Here is a 21,932-nt window from a genome sequence, read left to right as displayed (position 1 = left end):
TAAATAATTTTAATATGTGTTTGCACAAACCTTTTTCAAGTGCGTAATTTAAATTCACGGCGGCAACATGTGCCCTTCTCTCTCATTAAAGTATGTGGATGGCTACACACATTTACATATGTCTAAATATTAAAAAGGTAAACAAAAAAATATATTCAGATGTAGCGTGATTTTGAATGAAATGCGAAAACATTATTTACGCAGGTAGGAAGGTAGGTACTAGGGCTGGGACTATCCGCATATTCGAATATCCGGATATCCGTTGACACGGATAAAATCCGGACGGCATGGATATCCGGTAAATATTCGTTTGTGAAACTATCCGGATATCCGGATTTATGAAGATCCGGTTAATAACCGTATTTTTGGATATCCAGTGAAAGCAGCAAATTGATGTACCATATATGTTTATTTAACATTAATAACAATAAATTCGTGGGGCATTTAAATCAGTTAACAGTGAATACAAAAAAGGCTCGTATTGAGAAATGTTAAACTATTTTCTTCTTGTTCTGGTGTAAGAAAACAAGTGCCGATATCATTTCCCGACTCAAACAATTTCGTGTGGGCCGAACTACATTTCCAGCACTTGAAAATACCTTTTCACAAGCTGTTGAAGTGGCAGGTGAAGCAAGATATCTTTTGGCGATTTTCGACAGATTGGGATATATTTGTTCATGGTCCTGCCACCAATTGCTGGCACTGAGATTGTGGTATATTTGTTCTTCGAATAAGTAGCGCTGAAACTCGTCTTCCTCCCTTGTGTCACTGTCATTATCATTTAGAAGTATATCCTTGGCGTATATTGGACCGATTTTCCGTCATCCCTTGTCAAATTTGGTTTTGAGACAAACCGGTTCCGGCGTTGTGCCATCATCAGTGTCGATTTTCGTTCTCATATCCATGGCCATGAGATCAGCTTCTTCTTGGGCTTTCATATCAGCAGTACCCATTTTATTTCCATTTTTTCCACATGATTTTTTATTTTGTTACGAAAAGCATCGGTCTCAACTTGCTTCAACTGTTTGAACCTCGGATAAAGACAACTCGCCATATGTACAATACTGATATTTTCAAAAGATGGATCTTCAATGTATTCATAAGAAAAACGTCTCCTCAAGTCTGCAGCTACTTTTCTTTGAATGTTTTTGTCATCCTAGTATCAGTGTTTTTAAATTTCAGATGCTTATTAATAATTTTAGGAATGATGGGTTTCACTTTAGAAATTGTAATCTCGCTGTCACTGCTATGCACATTTGTCGCAATTTCGAAAGGGGTGAGTAAATCTATTAGAACATCAACTGCATTCCAGTCACTGTCCGATATTTTGATCGACCTTGTTGTTGAAAATTGAACGAAAAGCAATTACTGCAACAATAGAAGATTTAAGCTCTTTAACTCTTTCCAACATAAAAAGAACTGAATTCCATCTAGTTTAACAACTTTGGATTAGTTTTTTAACTGTCTTTTCAGTTTGTATTAAATGTTTCTCGAGCGCATATGTACATTTACTCGAATGATTGTGTTGGAGGTCCTCTAATTTAAAATAAAAACCAGCCGCTCTTCTGAACAATAAAGAATGTTTTATTTCGACTTACTTCAACGTCGGTTAGATACACACAGTAGAAAAGAATTATTCGTAAGTTAAAATGGCGAATGCAAAGAAAGAATTCGCAAAGCAAAAATGCGATTACAAGTTGCAAATGAAAAACAGAGTTGCCACATGAAATAGAATTTCAACACTCCTCCTCAAATCTGGTATTCATTTGCAGTCACAAATTAATAATTTAACTCAAAAAAAAAACTTTGAAGTTATTTTACATGTACTAGATTAAACCTAACAATTTTACAAACTTGTTATGATTTAACTTGCTTAGATTTTTCGTAAATACATCTGCAATATTATCTGAGCTTGAACAATATTGTAATTCAATTAAATTTTTCTGATACATATCTCTTATATGATGATATTTAATTTCTATGTGCTTACATCTTGTATGGTATACAGCATTTTTGATAAGATGTAATGAGCTTAAATTATCACCATTTACAACAATTTTGTCAGGCCTATGTACATTTATTTCGCCCAAAAATTGTTTTATGAACATAACCTCTTTTGCGGCAGTTGACAACGATATGTATTCCGCTTCGGTGCTGCTCAAGGCCACTGTTGATTGCTTCTTCGACTCCCAAGACACCGCACCACCGGCTAAAAGAAATACATAGCCAGTGAACGATTTGCGCTCGAGTGACTCTCCACCCCAATCAGCATCAGCATAGCATTGTATCGGCGTTCCCTTCTTACTGTACGTGAGCGATAAATCAATCGTAGAACATAAATATCTTAACACCCTTTTTGCCGCTGCCAAGTGTTCACTATGTGGCTCATTATTATGCTGCGCAAGCTTGCACACTGTATGTATAATATCTGGCCTTGTGCACAACGCCAGATACAACAACGAGCCTATCAGCGACTGGTACTCTTGTTTGCCAACGCGCTTGCAACTAGAATCAGCGCATAATATTTGTTGCTTAGGATCAAGTGGTGTTGCTATAGGACGACAGTCTAACATGTCATGTTGTTGCAGCAATTCTTTGATTTGCCCTTTTTGTCGTATAGCTATTGCGCCCCTTTCACCTTCTCTTTCGACTTCCATACTAAGAAATAATTGAACAGGACCCTTATCTACCACTTGCAGTCTTTTCGAAATTTCGTGTTTAATAGAGCTCATCTCTTTCTTGTTTGAGCTGGCTATTAGCAAATCATCTACATACACTGCTAACAAATTGATGTGCCCGTCGTGATGCTTCGTATATACGCAAGGCTCTGTTACACATTGTTTAAAACCAATATTAATTAAAATGTCATGCAACCTCATATTCCATTGACGTCCTGCCTGTTTCAAACCATATAAAGCTTTCTTTAACTTTAAGACTTTATTGGGATACTCGCTGTTTGTAAATGTTTCAGGCTGCACCATATATATTTCGTCATCTATGATACCATTTAAAAACGCAGATGAAACGTCAACATGGTGTAGGTATAGCTGGTACTCTGCAGCTAACGCGAAAATTGTACGGATCGTAGAATACCGCACCACAGGTGAAAACGTATCGGTATAGTTCACCCCATATACTTGGCTGCACCCTTTGGCTACTAGCCTTGCCTTAAATCGATCAATTTCACCGTTCTTGTTTTTCTTGATCGAAAATACCCATTTGCACTTTATAGCTTTCTGATTTTTTGGTAAATCTACTAGCTCCCATGTATCGTTGTCTAAAAGAGCTTGATATTCAGCACACATTGCTTTACGCCACTCACTTGCATGGTCACTAGACATGGCTTCACCCACTGTATTCGGAATATCAACATCATTGAGAAAATTTGCATAATGGTATTCTTTCTTTGGCCTTCCTGGTTTCCCTGACCGCACCAACTTAGGCCGACCAGGTCCTACTTGTTTAGTAGCAGGCTCTTCATCACTTTCTTCTTTTGCAGATTTATAATCACTCTCTGGGTCATCTTCAGCACTAACACGTTCATTATCTAGCTTGTCTTCAGTGCTTACACATTCACCTTCTGGCTTATCTTGATTTGACTTTAAAATATATAAATCAACGTTTAGATTTTCTTTCGGAATAGTTGGTTCTATAAATGATACATCACGTCTTAAAATAATTCCTCTTGTGGCAGAATCATACAAGCGATAGCCCTTGGTAGCACTACCGTAACCAACCATTACATACGCTTTTCCCTTAGCATTGAATTTACTTTTAGGTTTTTTATCTAAGGCGTAAGCCACTGATCCAAATGTTCTTAGATGTGACACAACTGGTTTTCTTTTATACCATGCCTCATAAGGCGTCATTTCATCAACTGCTTTTGTTGGTGACCTATTTCGCAAGTAGGCTGCAGTATTTACAGCTTCTGCCCATAATGTATCACTCAAATTCGCACCAATTAGCATGCTCCGTGCCATCTCTACCAATGTCCGGTTATAGCGTTCAGCTACACCATTCTGCTGCGGGGTGTAGGGTACCGTGAACTGATGCAAAATGCCACAATCTTTTACATACTGCTGAAACAAATTATTTGTGTATTCAGTGCCATTGTCACTTCTAATAGCTTTAATTAGACACCCAGTTTGACGTTCAGCGAAAACCTTGAATTCTTTAAATTTACTGAAAACTTCGCTTTTGTGCTTCATTAAATAAACAAAACCATATCTTGATTTGTCATCTACAAATGTCAATACGTATTTCGAACCACCAGCCGATGTTTTTACTGGCCCAAATACATCTGTATGTACTAGTTCAAGTAATTCGCTTGCTCGATTTGAACTTGATGTAAATGGTTTTGTTACACATTTACTCTGCATACATACAACACACTGAATAGATTTTGGCACATTTACTTGAAGCCCGTTCACTAAATTTTTGTTTACAAGCATACGCATGCTGTCATAGTTCAAATGACCATACCGTGCATGCCACTTCATTGCTTCATTCTGCTGGCCTGCAAAGAATAACATTTTCTTATTTTCTGTGAACAAAAATATACCACCAACTTTGTTTCCACGCAATATTACGCTGCCGTTGTTTTCATATACCGTGACAAAATCTTTTGCAAATTTAACACAAAGGTTATTTTTCACTGCTTTCGATACTGAAATAAAATTGCATTGCAATACAGGAACATAAAGTACATCAATCAGCTGGATTTCTTTCCCTTCTGCTTTTAGTCGAACTGTTCCCTTTCCCATTGCTTCTATACATTTGTTACCAGCCAACAAAATGTTTTCATTGTATTCATTCAACTTATCGAACATGTTTCTGTCACAACACATATGCGACGTGGCTCCGCTATCGATACACCATACGTTCGACTGCAAGTTGTTTGACTCAAACGCTGAGAACAGAGTAAATGCTTTTGGTTTCTCGTTTGTTTTATCTGTCTGTTCCTGGTTTTTGTTGCTTTTGTTGCATTGTGCAGCAAAATGACCCGTTCGTCCACAACTAAAACATTTTAAGTTCGATCGATTTCTAGAACATTTACTTCGCTGCGACGACTTGCTGCCACTGCTTTTACCCTTTTCATGTGCCATGAAAACTTGCACGCTACTTTCTGCAATAGGCGACATACTCATTTTTCGACGTTGCTCTTCCTCAAGCAATTTAATTTTTAACAAACTCAGCTTTGGAAGCTCATCGCGTGACTCTAACGCGACAACTAAATTTTCGAAAGACTTCGGAAGACTAGCTAGGAGCATTATTACAAATAACTCCTCCTGCAGATCTATACCAATTTCTGCTAGCTTCTCAACTATACTCGAAAAATTGCTTAGATATTGTTGTACCTTATCACTTTCTGCCATGCGCATATCCAGTAGCTGCTTAAATAAAGACACCTTTCGCGCAGGGCCTTTTGGTCGATGTATATCCTGCAACACGCTCCATGCTTCTTTTGCTGTTTTGCATTTTTTCACATAGGCAATTTGTATTGGCGTTAGGCTTAACACAATTGTTGCCATGGCCTTCTCATCACTCGATTTCCATGCTTTTTGTTCAGCGTCTTCGGCTTCTGTAGCTGGCTGCATAAGTGCACCTGACACCACATCCCAGAGCTCCTTGTATACAAGTATACTTTTTACTTGAACGCACCATGCGTCATAGTTGGACTCATCCAACTTCTCAACATTAAAAAACGAGGAATTGTTCATTTTTCTTAGCACTTTATGTAGGGGCTGGGCCCATAACCTGTTGGAGGTCCTCTAATTTAAAATAAAAACCAGCCGCTCTTCTGAACAATAAAGAATGTTTTATTTCGACTTACTTCAACGTCGGTTAGATACACACAGTAGAAAAGAATTATTCGTAAGTTAAAATGGCGAATGCAAAGAAAGAATTCGCAAAGCAAAAATGCGATTACAAGTTGCAAATGAAAAACAGAGTTGCCACATGAAATAGAATTTCAACAGATTGAAACTCATCACCAGTTTTAAAACCTTTTAAATGACATTCCGGTAGTTTCATTCCTAAATTAACACTCAATTGAAGTGTATGTGCACTGCATGGATGACTAGTTATATCATCAAACCCTGAACAGCATTTCCGTCCATATCATTCTCTTGAAGATGGAAAAAGCGGTAGTGGCTCTATAGACTTGATGTCGATTCTTCGTTTTGTAGCGTTTTTTCACAATATAAACAAATGGCACTGTTCTTATTTTCACTTGTTTGTAAAATTGTAGATTTTTAATTTTTGACGTTAATTTAATATTCTACAAACATATTTTGTGAATAATTTTTCGATGTTTGCAGATATTCAACTTTTTATTCCAGTATCCGAACAGCGGATATCCGGATTTTCCATTTATGAATCCGGATAGCCGGATTTTTTGCTTAGCTATCGGATAAACCGGATATTTGAAAAATCCGGATGCAGTTCACAGCCCTAGTAGGTACGTATTGTGGATAAGACAAGTGTGATAACTTCTGCATAGACGTCAAAATTACAAATAGATTGGATCACCTGATTTTTTATTGACTATCGCTGTCTCATTCTGTATCTCTTTCTATCTTCCGCTGAACGCCCTGTCAAAACGATTAAAAGATGCCATATTGAACATCCTGTCAGGCAGCTGACGGATAAGATATCACAATTTTTTTATCCACAATGGTAGGTACTGTATTGATAAAAAATTATACCCGCATCCAAATTTTCATTATAGAAAAAATAACAATAATGCAAAATGACATTTTATAATCGTTTTCTTTTTAGTTGGTTATCTAAATATCTATTTATTTATTGTTCATCCAAATAGTAAACAATGTTGCTGTTTTTTGATCTAAAATAAAAGTTCTGAAAATTTTTTTGTCAGTAACAAGTTGGTAAATTCTTCTTTTTATACATACCTTTCATGAAAATAAAATGGTATATTAACTTTATCAGCGATCTCAAAATTGTAAGTCCTTAAAGGAAAATAGGTAGACCCACCAATAAGTATACCGAAATAATCAGGTTGAAGAGCTGAGTTGAATTAGCCATGTCCATCCGACCAGTTCCGACAAATGTCTAATCGGACATCTAAATATACCCGCTCACCAAATTTTATCAAGATGACTCAAAAATTTAGGGACTAGACATTGCTAAATCAACTCAGCTCTTTGTCCTGATCATTTCGGTATACTTATTGGTGGGTCTATCTATTTTCCTTTACGGACTTATAATTTTGAGATTCGTGACAAACTTAATATACCATTTCATTTCATAGTCGGGACGCTCAACTTTACAGTCGGCTTCTTTTATTCACATGTAAATATTGTGTTCAATCAAGTATTTCTAATCAAAAAAATTGAAGAATAATTTCCCCTCAAATAATCCTTACCCAGTAAATTGAAATTTTCCTCAATTTAAAGAAAATTTTGTTTGGAAATGTTCTCCTAATTTTAGGCAAGTGTTTTTTCTGAAGGCTATATTTTCTGTCACTATTCCTAGCGACCATCTACAGCTCTTCGGCTTCTCATTTCTCCCTTCTAAAAAGGCCTCTCTCCCTAAACATTAAGGGGAGTGTTATGGGTCCTTTGCCGTATATGAACTTGGAAATCCGGCACGCTTCGTTACTAGACCGACTACCACGAGTAAAATTTCCAAGCTACAACTTGGCAGCCTCTATGCCCCAAAGCAGGGGGAAAATAATCTTCTAATGTAGCGTACCCCGGTACTAATTAACAGTTTTCTGATTTCTACCGAGTCAATTTAACTCCCAGTGCTGTTTAAGGCTCTTTCGATATTAAGAAAAGCAGCGACCATATATCAGCTTAACAACTGATTGAAGAACCGTTTCTGCAGAACTGCCGCTACAAAAGGCGTGCTAAGCTGTCACCGCTCTTCTCAGAGTAAATATCTATCCGGCGTTCCAGCGTTCTTAAAAGAAGCGAGGAATGGCTGATTGGTTCGTAAGTCTTTGGGAGAGCCGTGAGTGCTTTTCCCCGCATTTAAGATGACTTTGACCATATTCGTAGATTTGTGGACATAGCCCAACTTTAGACAGTTGGCGGTTAATGCGAGCCAGCGAGCTTAGGAAATCCTTAAGGATCGCTAAAGTTGGGGACCCACATTCTACTGCAAAAACATCCAAATATTCAACAATTTAAAATAAGATTATGGGTAGTGTGTAGAATATAAGGTTGTTTTATTTGTAGCGATGTAAACTCAATTTCTATATTCTTATAGAAGCCGCACAAAGCTCATTAAATTTTACGAATATGTGACAGATGAATAGACATTTAAATCTATAGGAAATTAAAGTCTCATTTACACTTAACACAAGACCTTGATTATGTCAACCCACTTAACTTCGAGTAGTGTGGGTCAAAATTTAGTCCACTGCTCCCAAATCTGGTTTTGTGGCAGTATACGATTGAACATATTATCAATTATATTATCCCTTTCAACCCCTTAGGTCCGCTGGTCCCTTTTTTCAGTTTTGGTCCTTTTTACACATCAGCCACAACTTTGGCACTTTTCTTTCTCTTTCACTGAGGTAAAAATTCACAATTCTGCTCAAAAAAATTTGCCACACATTCATTAACCCACATATAATTATAAATTTACTTCCATGAAATTTTACCACAAAAATTCCTAAGTCAATAAAATGTAACAGAACAGTGACATTTCACATAGGACATAATTTAGATGAGGCATTGAAAAGAAAACTGTTGGATCTTAGGGCAAACAGAGCAGAAAAAGAAGAGGAAGTGATAAGCGGTGTAAAATAGGCGCATAATTTAAACTCTCTTTATAACTCCATAAAGTAGTGAAAAATATATAATATAACGAAAAAAGGTGACTTTAACAAGTGGACAATAAAGTTCAGCAGTTTTATTAAACCAAAAGCATTTTATAAATTCGTTGTCGTTCATGTTGACAGTAAAATGGAAAAAAATGCGAAATGTGCAAAAGCACAATACGTGGAGAAGTAACGAAAATTAGACGTGAAGGAGTTTGTGGTAAATATTACCATTTAACAACAAAATGTTCTGGCCTGGATCAATACAGCGTTAATAAGCTTGAAGAATGTGAGATGCTGAGGTTTATGTCCACCGATTGTGTGCAATACGTGCAGAATGTGGATGACATCCTAAAAGACATAAAATTGGTGGTAAAGCAAAATGGTCAACATCTAGCTGAATACAGAAGTGTTTGATAACGCGCTTAAAAAAATGAGCGTGAAATAAAACAAATGCTGAAAGCGGTGGAAATTGCATTCAGAGAAAGAATTCAGGCTATGCGGAAAGCTCAGGAGTCGTGTGAAAGAAGTGTACAGGAAGTAAACAAAATACGCGAAATAGCAGAAGGCCTCAAGCGCAGCAGCGATCAGGTATGCGATGAGTTGAAAAACAGTAAAGATGACAATAAAAAAATTATAGAAGCAATTAGTAAGGAGAATAAAAAAATGTGTACAGAACTAAAGAAGAACGTCAATGTTGAAGCGAAGCAATCATATGCAGCAGCAATAAAATGTGGAAATCTAAGAAAAGAAGCGTTGCCAGAAAATCGAAAAGAAGTCCCTTTAAAATGTAAGCCAAATGCAAGATGTTAAAATAACCAAAAGTGACCTACATTCGAAAGTCGACCCTAAGGAGCTACAAATTACAAATATAGTAGCAAGACAAAGCGGAGTTGTAATTGTTGAGAGTGCAAATATTCAACAAAGGTAGAAAATAAAAAATGATATCGAAAACAATATCGGAAATAATTACGAGGTGAAAACTTCCACAAAAATGACGCCGACAATTATGGTGACTGGCATAAACCTCAAATATGATGATGAAGAACTTACCCAGAGACTCAAACGACAAAATAATTGTCTTGCGGTAGCAAATTTTAAAATCGTGAAGCAATTCGAAGTAAAAAAAAAAGTTAAAACTTACTATAACGCAGTAATGGTCGACTTCCTTTTTTGCTGTTGTACAATTTAGCATTGTGTGCAATAAATCCATCAATATTGTAACGAATTTACTTGCAAATCCTCTTATTTGCCCTTATTAAAGTACTTCACAATAACACTTATACTTTGCAACTAATAGCTTGCTTAATAACCAAACTGATTGATAGCTCAAATGAAACTCTTCTCGCTTCTACTGTTGCCGCCCTTTTATACTGTCCGATTTCCTTGTTGCATATTTCTAGGCTTTTCTAATTCCAGAACTTACTAGTTAGTTATAAATTTCTCAGCTACAACTACAGATGTATAATTTTTATAGCTTCTCTCATACCCCATGCGCTTGTATGTGTGAGCGACACTTCCACAATTACAATTGCATACCTTTAGGAGCACCTCAGATAAGATATCTGCATGTGTCTGTTTGTTGCCTCTCCGCTGCGTGTACGTGTATGTGTAGACACAATGATTGAATTATTGATGTGAATTCACGTCACTGCCCAGCATCGGCTTAGATATGGCAGTACCCATTAGTGTTGCTAATATTCGTAACAATATGAATGTGTGGTGTGTTATCATAAAAATTGAGAAATGTGCATTAAAATTGCAAATAGGTGCACTCTATCACTCACCAAGCAGCAGTGGTGCCGACTTTACTTTATATCTCAACGACGTCATCACTGAATATGTAAAGGAATCAGAAAATAATATAACAATTGGGGATTTCAACATAAATATGAATGTATCGTCAACATACTCAAATCAGCTAACAAGTTTATTTGCGCAAATGGCTATGTTGCAGAGGATCACTTTAAATACGAGAATAACTGAGTACTCAGCTACAAAAATTGATTTACTGTTTAGTACCCTGCAATTGTTGGATCATGTGGTCCACTGGAGTACTTACCAGTATACCCCATTGTAATGCAGCAATGGACCAACTCATGTTTCTACACGAACATCTTGTAAGCCGATCATTGCTCGTTTTTAACGATTTTAATCACTACACGATGTTTATTGGACTGTGGGTACTCCATGGATTACTATGATGTAATGCGGAGCTGGAGTATATGGTCCAGTCCTAGGACATCGCAATGTTAATTGGACCATATTTTTTGTATGAATTGTGGTTAATTTTGGAGCATTCGGTTGGTCCATAGCGAGTACTCCATACATGCATGCATGGAGTACTCGCGAATTTTGCAGGGTACTAACGACCAAATACTAACTGAAAATTTGAGTGATCATAGATTTTCAGATCACGAGACAATACATTTCAAGATACCAACAGCAAAATTTGTCAAAATGAGGAAATTCGACACCGTAACTAGCTGGGAGTTCTATAGTGCGGAAAGTCTGCTGCGAGCAAGCGATTTAAGCTCTTTGTATAATACTGGAGTAGAAAATAGAGTTAAGCAACTGAATGATATCCTAGCTGAAGCCATGCAAGCATTGACGTATGAGAAGAGAATACAAATACAGCAAGCAAATAAGTGGTATGACCGCGAGCTGCGAATATTGCACAAAATAAAACTAGAGTCCTATAATATTGCTAAAAACACAGGATACAGGGATGATTATAATACAGCTAAAAGAACATTTAAACAACTATCAAGTGTAAAAAGAAGAAATACATGGAAGATAGGGTGCTCGATAATCATGGAGACATGAAACGGATGTGGAAGTGTTTGAAGGATCTCGCAGAGATGTCTAATAACAAAAAACACACAACCAAAATAATAATTAATGATGAATGCATTGAGAATGAATGTGATATAGCCAATTCCCTGAACAATTTCTTTGTTAAGAGCATAGTCGAAATTAATGAAATCATTGAAATAATTCCTTATGCTGTCGAAATAAGCGTAAATAACCAAATTGAAGCGTTTGAATTCACAGACATCGTATTAGATGATATAATAAATATCACTAAGAAATTTAAAAAGGTGTATTTAAAGATGCCATGATATACACTGCTCACTTTTACAAAGAAGTCATAAACGATTCATTAAATAACAGCATTGCTCCTAATTTCTGGAAAATGTCTACAATAGTACCTGTGGAAAAAGTTAAAAATACAGTAAAGCCGGAGGAGCTACGTCCAATATACGTTACCTGCAGATGAAAAAATAATGGAAACAGTGGTTAAAAATCAACTAGTATCATACTTAGAAAAACACGATGTAATTATACCTGAGCAATCTGGGTTTAGGAAAAGTCATTCTTGTGAAACAGCACTGAATATGGTAATTTCAGAATGGTAAGAGGATATAAGTGACAAAAAAGTTGTGTTATCGGTCTTCCTAGACTTAAAACGGGCTTTCAAAACAATTGATAGAGATATTCTGTTGGATGTCATGTTTAAAATTGATATAAGGGGAAAAGAGCTGGAATGGTTCCGAAGTTACTTGAGTAACAGGAAGCAAAGAACGATAATTGGAAATTCAATTTCATCCGTTGTTGATGTAAACATTGGCCTACCGCAAGGCTCAGTACTGGCACCAACATTGTTTACAATATACATTAACGATATTAAATCATGTTTAAAACATTGCAAAATTCGGATGATGCATTGATTACCATCAGTGAAATAAATGCGGATTGTGCTATGTCAAAGACGCAAGAGGATTTGGAAACCTTATACAAATGGCTGTGCATAAGAAAGTTGAAAGTAAATCTGGATAAAACCAAGTTTATGGTATTTTTGAAAACCCTAAGTACCACTGTTATCAATTATCCAAGCAATGTTGTCTTAAAAATAAGGAACAGTGAAATTCAAAGAGTCGACAAAATGAAGTATTTAGGAGTCTTAGTTGATATGAACTTGAACTTTGGAGAACATATAAGTAATTTAGAAGCTAAAATTGCTAAGAAAATAGGCTTCATGTACCGAACATGTAAATATATTAACCAACGTCATAAAATATTAGTATACAGATCTATCATTGAACCACATTTTATATACTGTCCTACAATTCTACTATTAGCAAATGATACACAGATAAAAAAAACTTCAAATACAGCAAAACAAGGCAAGGCGATTAATTTTAAAATGTTCGAATAGAACACCTAGAAGTACAATGTTAAATATGTTAAATTGGCTTAGTATAAAACAGTCCATATGTTACTTTATATTGAAATTTATTCATCATGTGAAATTAGGAATACTTCCGAAGTATCTGGGCAACAAAATACATTTTAATAATGAGATTCACAACTATGAAACTAGAAGTAGTAAAAATATAAGACTGCCTAGGGTAAGGACTGAGTTCGCTAAAAAGACTTAAGAATATATAGGTTAAGAATATATAGGTTAAGAATATATAGGTTATAATAAATTACCAAATGAGATAAAAGGCTGTGAAAATATTAATAAGTTTAAAGAAAAATTATTTTTATACTGTAAATCATTAAATTTGTAATGAACTTTTTCTTTTTTCATAAATAAATCATTAAATTTGTTTTTCTTTTTTAATTTAAACTAGATAAATACACAAAAAAAACAATTTTCGTTAAATATTGATAAAACAACGGACTTATCAGAAAAATTCTAGTTTTAGTAGCTAGATATATCGGTCGGTGATCAAACACTTTTCGTGATAGAATTTAGTCACTAGTCGAGCTAAAAGAATTTATTTCAAACGTATGTAGGCGTGCCTTTAAGAAATTTGACAGGGCTTTCGACTGATGTAGCCATTACGATGGCCGTCGAGTGAAATGAATTGAAAACTAAGTAAAAGAATGAAAATAATACCCTATGCAATGCCTCTTCTATTGACGTGCTTTTAATTTAATGTGATGACAGTGATAAATACTTCAATGAGTTTTAAGAGAAGAGTATTTATTTCTTCAGCTCATAATTGATGAAGTATGAATAAGCTTATCATGAGGTTTTTTGAACTTACTAAAAAAGATAAAATTTAATTAAACACACTTTCATTGAATATAAACAAAATTTTATCAAATCACAATCAGTAATATTTATTTGCAGATGATACAAAGTGGTACATTCCTTTATCGAAAAAAATAAAATAAAAATATTTTAACAACAATACACAACAACACTCTGATGTTTGCGAGTTAACCATGTCTATAGTAATTTGTTGACAATTCGTTTAGTACAACACGATCTCTTTACCGTTTCTGATATAAATTTTCGAATGTTTGGATGAGATAAATCTACATATACATACGGTAAATTCCAAGCATGATTCATTCTAAATGCTACCATCGCACAAAGTTGCCCATTCACAACGCCGGGTGCTCCAGAACCTCCATAATGTACACCAGCGTTACGACCTTTACCACAAATCATTGATTTTTTATTTTTTCACTAAGAAATTCGTCGTAATAGCGCAAACATTCCTTCCTTTGTATTATAGGCGCGGTACTAGTTCGGAGTACCTGTTTAGAATTTGAAGAGAAAACGGCTGATCTACCCCATCCACTAACTTGCATTTCTTTCACCGCTGTTAACTGAGTATTACATTGTTGTATCGTGTTTATTTTAGGACCTGGGGTTAAGGGGTAAACGCACTTCAACCACAGCTATAACGGAATCATGACGTTGTGGCAAATATATGTGCTTCACTCTGCGAACATGTTCTTTTGCATATAATTTGCTTGCCCCAGCTACAACGCACATATTGTTCTTATTGTGATTATCCACAAAAACCGTAGAAGTAACCACCATTGTCATAGTGACCAAGGAACCAGCGCTCAAATAATGCATATCTTTTACATTGTTCTCTTCATAAAGTGATACTAAATATGGGCTAGCCTCTATCATCGTAGTGTTGCCCTTACTATTCACTGATTGCGCACAGGTCAGGAAGCTGTTCAGCACGAAAAAAAGCGCGAAATTTAACTTGAACGTAAAAAAATTTGTTTATCCACTCGGCTCGTTATAGAGTAAATTTTCGGATTGGCGCCCAACGTGGTGTGTGGGTAGCGTGCTCCGCATACCACACCGAAGATACTGGGTTCACACCCCGGGCAAAGCAACATCAAAATTTAGAAATAAGATTTTTCAATTAGAAGAATTTTTTTTAAGCGGGTCGCCCCTCGGCAGCGTTTGGCAAGCACTCCAAGTGTATTTCTGCTATGAAAAGATCTCAGTGAGAGGGGTTGCGCTATTGCAGTTAGATCACTGCATTGCAGATGCTGTGCAGTCGGCAAAAAGCAAGTAGGTCCCGTCCCGCCAATTTGTAGGAAAAATTAAAAAGGAGCACGACGCTAATTGGAAGAGAAGCTCGGCCTAAAATCTTTTCGGAGATTATCGCACTTTATATTTATTTGTTTATTTATAATTTTCGGATGAAAGTGGGTGCTAAAATTTTAACCTCTTTATAGATAAGAACAACAAAGGTTTATAAAGCCTTTTCAAATAACATTTCCATATAAATTTCCTACAATAGGGGCTTGATGAACCTATCTATTGTTTCATGAATAATAATGAAAATTTGAAATCATGTGAACAACTTCTGCTCTACCAAAACAACAAATTCAATATAATTATTGACATTCTAGAGAAATGTTTATTAGTCCACGTTTGGCAAATATTTTGCTATTCTTTTTCAAAAGAAAATTTCTTTATAATTTTTCGTTTATATATTTGCACAACTGAATGGAGTATGTTGTTGTTGTTGTTGTAGCAATGCTTCGCCCCACCTAACAGCCGCGACCGATCACAAATTGTCATCAATATCCTCTAAGGGGAGTCCAAGGAAACTTGCTGTTTCAACAGGGGTGGACCATAAGGAAAGGGGTGTTAGAGGCGTTGGTTCCATATTACAATTAAAGAGATGGTTGGTGTCATGTGGGGACACATTGCAAGCAGGGCATACATTTTGTATGTCGGTGTTGATTCTGGATAGGTAAGAGTTTAACCTGTTACAATATCAAGAACGAAGTTGAGCAAGAGTGACACGCGTTTCCCTGGGGAGTATGCGTTCCTCTTCCGCGAGTTTTGGATACTTTTCTTTGAGTACTGGATTCACCGGGCAATTCCCGGCATAAAGGTCCGACGCATGTTTTTGGAGTTCACCAAGGACCTGCTTGTGTTTTTTCGCTTCATACGGCTGAGTTCTCAGGTGCCGTATTTCCTCAAAATGCTTACGGAGATGACTCCTTAAGCCCCTAGGCGGTGCTGGTTCATCAATCAGATGGCTGTTGGGATGCTCAGGTTTCTGTATACAACAGGAACTGTTTGGCCAGCATCTCATTTATCTCCCTGATGGGGAGTATTCTCGCCTCATTATGCGTAGCGTAGTGCCATCGACGTGGATGTTCAAAATGTTCGACATTTGGGACGTCGAAGTTGTAAATAGGGTCGCGGATTATTTAGTCGGTGATAATTCCAGGTTTCGCGGTGCGAAAAAATGGAGAGATCAGGGAGGTAGCCGTTTATTCTGTTGCAAAGCTCATCTATCTGTAGGCCCGGGCCTGTGGCCATTATGCAGTCATCGACGTAGGAGACGATAGTAACTCCTTCTGGTGGCGAAGGTAGTTTTGATATGTAGAAATTAAACAAAAGTGGGGATAGGACACCACCCTGTGGCACCCCTTGTTTAATTCTCCTTGGTTTTGATGTTTCGTTTCTAAATTGCACCGATGCCTGCCGACCACCCAGATAATTTGCGGTCCACCTTTTAAGACATGGGGGAAGGGTAGACCCTTCCAGGTCTTGCAGTAACGTGCCATTGGTTGACCGTATCAAATGCTTTTGATAGGTCTAGCGCAACGAGTACTCTTCTATGGTGGGGGTTTTGATTTAAACCGCAATTTATCTGGGTGCTAATGGCATTTAGCGCGGTGGTGGTGCTATCGAGTGTGCATATCTATTAACTTAAAGCTTCGTAAAAGCTCTCTGGGTGTTCTTTTCGTGATATGTTTCCTTCAAAAAAAGTGGAGAATGCATGAGAAACTTTGCGATCACCGCTCTGTATATAAATACCTGTAAAAGATTTTCATCTGGAGTGAAACCCCTCCGAACCCTGCAATTGCCGAGTAAATCCATTTTTCTTCATTGGACTCGTACTATAGAGAGGAATGCACCTAATATAAATATTTTAGTGCGATGATTTATTTATTTATTTACAGTCTATGGTGTTTCAGGCCTTACAGACTATATAACAGATTTTAGCTTTGCCAATGATAAACTAAGATAATTACAAACCACTTGTACTACAATAAAATTACAGATTACACAGAGCAAATATCACTGAGTATTGATTTAAAAGTGTGCTTTGGCAAAGAAAAATCGATGGTTAAAGAATTTGAGAATAGATTAAACTCGGTCATGGCTCTAAACAAAGGTGCATTAGAGGCATAGAGGGTCCTGGGATTGTCCGTATAAAAAGTAACTCTGTTACGAAGCGGCCAGCTTGCGATACAAAAACGGATATTCGCGAAGAGGCAAGGCGCATCAACTGCTCCGCGAATAATGTCATAGACAAAAGTAAGAGAGATAATGATTCTTCTACATTGAAGAGACTGTAGGCTAATAAGAGCACACCTGTCTTCATACGAGGGAATCGGATCAGAGAAATTTAACAATTGCAATGCGAAACGAACACAAGTTTTTTGTACACGTTCCAGCTTCTTAATATTGCCTCCAAATAAAGCAAGCATATTCAAGCTTAGAGCGAACAAGCGCAATTAACAATAATTTTAAAGTGTAGGGATCTGCAAAATCATGCTCTAGCAATGGTAGCATTTAAGTGAGTAGTGAAAGAAAATTTCCAGTCGAATACTACCCCTAAGTTTTTTATCTCACTAAGGGTTGAGAGGCGGGTGCCTCCAATAAAATAAGAGGTGGGGAGAGTATCGCGAACTTTGGAGAAGGTAACATGAAAGCATTTACCAACATTTAGCGGCAGATTATTGGTATTACACCACACAGGGACATTGTCGAGATCAGATTTGATCCTTTCCGCATCAGTGGCATTCGAGATGGTTCCAAAAACCTTTAAATCATCAGCGTACAAAGGAAAGTTAAAGTGCTGAAAGCAGGCCAAAATATCATTTATAAATATTACAAAAAGCAGTGGCTCCAAAATACTACCTTGCGGCACGCCGGAGGTGGCAATAAAAAAGTTAGAGTGAGTATTGTCAATTCCGACAACACAACAACGCTGTTGAAGATATGACCTTATCCAAGAAAGAAATGTTGAGTAGAAACCCAAATAAAGCAATTAAGAGATTAGGATTGAGTGACTAACTTTATCAAACGCTTTTGAGAAATCAGTGTATACAGTATCGACTTGTAAACGATTATTAAATGCGGATAGGCAATAGTCAGAAAAAATTGCTAAATTTGTCACAGTGGATCTACCGGACATGAAACCATGCTGATTGTTACTGATTAAACGTTTTACCGCAAAATACATTTTTTGTTTCACAATATACTCAAAAAGTTTAGAAATAGTCGACAACTTTGCTATGGGTCTATAATTGGCGACGTTATTTTTATTACCGCTCTTGAAAACTGGGCTAATGAAAGTTATCTTCCATGCATCGATAAATTCACCACACTCGAGAGATTTGTTAAAAATAAGGAGTGGAATCGCCAATGCCAAGCAATTTTTAAAAAGACAAGACGATAGGCCGTCAATATCGGTAAAGTTGGATGGTTTTATGTTTTGGATTCCTTCCACAACATCTTTAAGGGATAAAGTTAAAGCGGCAAAGTTGGAGCGGAAAAAGTCTGCAAAAAGATTAGCCGCTTCAGCTGGTGAAGAGGCATGTTCAGTATTTTAGGAAACTGATTCCGGAATACAAGAGCATAGCTTTTTGGATTTTACGTAATTCCAAAACCTCAAACCACCATATCTGAATAGAAAATTGCGATGAGCGAGCGTATTTAAGTTGTAAACGTGATGATGATGTAGTAGTGAATGAAATATACATATTTACAACTGTAGGAACAAAGACCAAAATAGCGAGAATGGCTGATGAGTGTAAGTGTTCATATATATGTATGCCTATATACTAGATGTACATTTAGAATTAAAATAAATACAAGCGAAACGTTGCCAAAAATATATACAAAAGTATATATCATTATTTTTGTGTACTAAAGTACATCACATTAAATTCATAACAGCTGTTCTCGGGATAGTTAAGGTTGGTTGTGGGATACCTATGCGAGCAACGCATTTACAATAATAACGTTGTTTTGTCTACTACACCAATGTAATTGTATGTATGCATGAATGTGATATTTTTTACGGCGTATAGTGTAACATGACAAAGACATTTCTGATTCCTTACTTTTATGCGCAGAAATATAACAAAACTACGCAAAAGTAGCAGCGAGAAAAACAATAACAGCAGCAGAATTATTTCGACGCGTAATGGTCGTTGAACGTTTGACGTCGCAGTTAAGCCACAGCACACCATTCAGCAGCGCGTTAAAGTGCACGAAACAACATGTATGTACATAAATATATTGATACCTTCTACATATTTAAGTAATGTTGGTTTTGGTGTTGCTACAGCAGCTGCCTCGAGCAATGACACTGACACCGCTGAGGTATATGCATACATTATAGCAAGCGGGTGGGTGGTTTGTCATGGCTATTGGATTGCTTTCTTTCCTTATTTAGTATATATACATGTATATTAAGTAGTACTACCGCCACCACGTTCAAGATATGCATGTTATGTACTGATGTGGGCTTCATGTGCTCATTTTCAACTTAAACGTTTGCTGTGTAATGATGTCAACGAATAGAAATTTAATGACATGTTAAAAACAATAAACTAGCTGACCCCCAGCGTCGTTCACAGTCTTACTATTAAATAGTACCTACGAGTTCGTTAGCTTGAAATGTTTATGACAATTTACTCTTATGAAGCTGTAGTAATGAATTTTTTATATATTACAAGTTTAAATATAATATAAGAAGGCACTTTAATTAATTTATTACCTGTCTTATACGTTGTGTTCTATTAGCGTTAGCAGCTGATCGCCCCTCACTTTTGTTTTGTATATCTTCAAATTTCTTATTTATATTTGCACTCTTACTTTGCGTCTGATGTAAGCTGGTTATTTTGGAATGAGTGCTTCCACCATTTAATTGATACTGTTGTTTTTCCACTGCTTTTTGTGCCCGCTCAATCAATGACCGTTTTGCGATGCTGCCCTGCTGCAGCCGTTGCTTAAAGGTTGTTGTGGCCAGCTCATTCCTAGATGCACTAACACTATTTCCCATTAAAATTTTCGTCTAATATTCATTTAATTTCGATTTGTTTTGCTTTCACCGTATTTTGTTTTCTACCGTCTATGAACTTTGCATTCTTTTTGGAACTTTCTATAAATTACTCGCTCATGACTACTCGCTGTAACTGTTTCGTCGTTTATTTTCACTTTGAGATAAGAAAAAAATAGAAAATTTGTTGTGAAAAAACACATTTGCTACTGAAGAAAAATAATTTTTATAATGCGCTTTTGTGCGCGCACACTTAGAGGTCACGTTTTTCGTTTAATTTCTCATTTTTCAGCTTCTCTTAATGTTTTTATTCTATTATTTAAATTAGAATGACTCAATCCTCTTTTCTTTCCGCGAATATCAAACGAGTAATGCCTAGGAATGCTAATAAGAAATCGATGTTTTTACATGGCAGAAAAATCGGGTGTTTATCAACGATGTTACACACATTTTGAAACGTTGGCCTTGTTTGTTTGTATGCTGATATATGTTAGGCGCTTATCTTCTCAATCAAAATTCGGTAATAGTCTAGAACTGGGGTTGTTGTTGTTGTATTAACAGTGCTTGGCCCCATTCAATGGGAGTCCAAGGAAACTGGCTGTTTCAACAGTGGCGGCCATAGGGAGATAGGTGTTAGAGACGTAGGTTCCACATTATAATTGAAAAGATTGTTGGTGTCATGTGCGGAGACATCACATGTAGGACATACATTACCTATGTCGGGGTTGATTCTGGATAAATAAGGGTTTAACATGTTACAGTCTCCAAAATGATGTTGGGCCAGGGTGACTCATGTCTCCCTTGGTAGTGTGCTTTCTTCTTCTGCAAGGGTGGGATATTGCATAAAAATAACGTGGTTCACCGGACGCGTCCTGAACAAAGGCGTTTACCGATTCTGTGTGGATTTGGCTTAGGGCCGGCTTATGCTTGCCTGAATCAAACGGCTGTGTTGGCAGGTGCCGGATCTCGTCACAGTGCATTAGGAGATCTGCCCTTAATCCCCGTGGCGGCAGTTGTTTGCTAGGATGTCCTGGTTTGTGACAATTAAGCAAGAACTGCTTGTTCAGCATTTCGTTGTGCTCTTTAATATTGAGCTCTTTGGCCTCACTATGTAAATGTCTAGAACTATTTGCGAAATTTCAAAGGTCAAACTCCTGTGATTTCCGAATAGGCGTCCAAAAATGTCGGGAGATGTGTCAAACGACACGTCTTCACATCAACATGGGTTGGCTATACATTAAGGGTGCATTTGGTTTTATTCGGAAACCAAAGGGATTTGACATTTTGCACACAGGTTCTCAGGGAGTTTCCCACCGATAATTAATCAGTAATTTTCAATTGTTATTAAACATTTTATTAGTAATTATTTGTTAAAATTACTAAGGTATAACTATCATTTTTATCCACACACGAGCACTTTCACAAGAATATTATACATAACTGCACTATTTAAAGTTTATAAAACCACAAAAAATTATTTTCTTTTGTTTAAATTTACGTGTTAAAATTTAATCATCTATTTGTTTTTTGAACAGTGATCCAGATTCCGGTAGATCACTGTTCAGTGGAACGTGACTTTTGTCAGTACTTCGATATTGCTTTATTTTGGCATCCCTAGCACTGGAAAACAGAACTAGTAGCGAGTAGCCATGGCGGCAGTAGTCAACGAACTATTGGTTTGGCGATGCCACACTAGCCATAATTTGCGCATAATTACGAAAAATTGGTCCTTTTTAGTCGATGGTTCTCCCTACAAGAATACTGACTATTAT

At 36.6% G+C, this 21,932-nt stretch overlaps 1 protein-coding gene across 1 annotated transcript in view; it reads right to left on the bottom strand.

Moving 5' to 3' along the window:
* The window catches only part of LOC137250859 (serine/threonine-protein kinase S6KL-like), a 91,854-nt gene extending 71,328 nt beyond the window's left edge, over nt 1-20,526 (bottom strand). The window contains exon 1 of the mRNA XM_067784483.1: nt 19,879-20,526. Within this exon, the coding sequence (XP_067640584.1) occupies nt 19,879-20,163 (285 nt within the window). The 5' untranslated portion in view covers nt 20,164-20,526. The remainder of the gene's footprint in view (nt 1-19,878) is intronic.
* Between the last annotated feature and the right edge of the window lie 1,406 nt (nt 20,527-21,932).

Source organism: Eurosta solidaginis, chromosome 4, assembly GCF_040869045.1.
Source record: "Eurosta solidaginis isolate ZX-2024a chromosome 4, ASM4086904v1, whole genome shotgun sequence".
Classification (NCBI taxonomy): Eukaryota; Metazoa; Arthropoda; class Insecta; order Diptera; family Tephritidae; genus Eurosta; species Eurosta solidaginis.
This window is presented reverse-complemented; position numbering and strand designations above follow the sequence as displayed.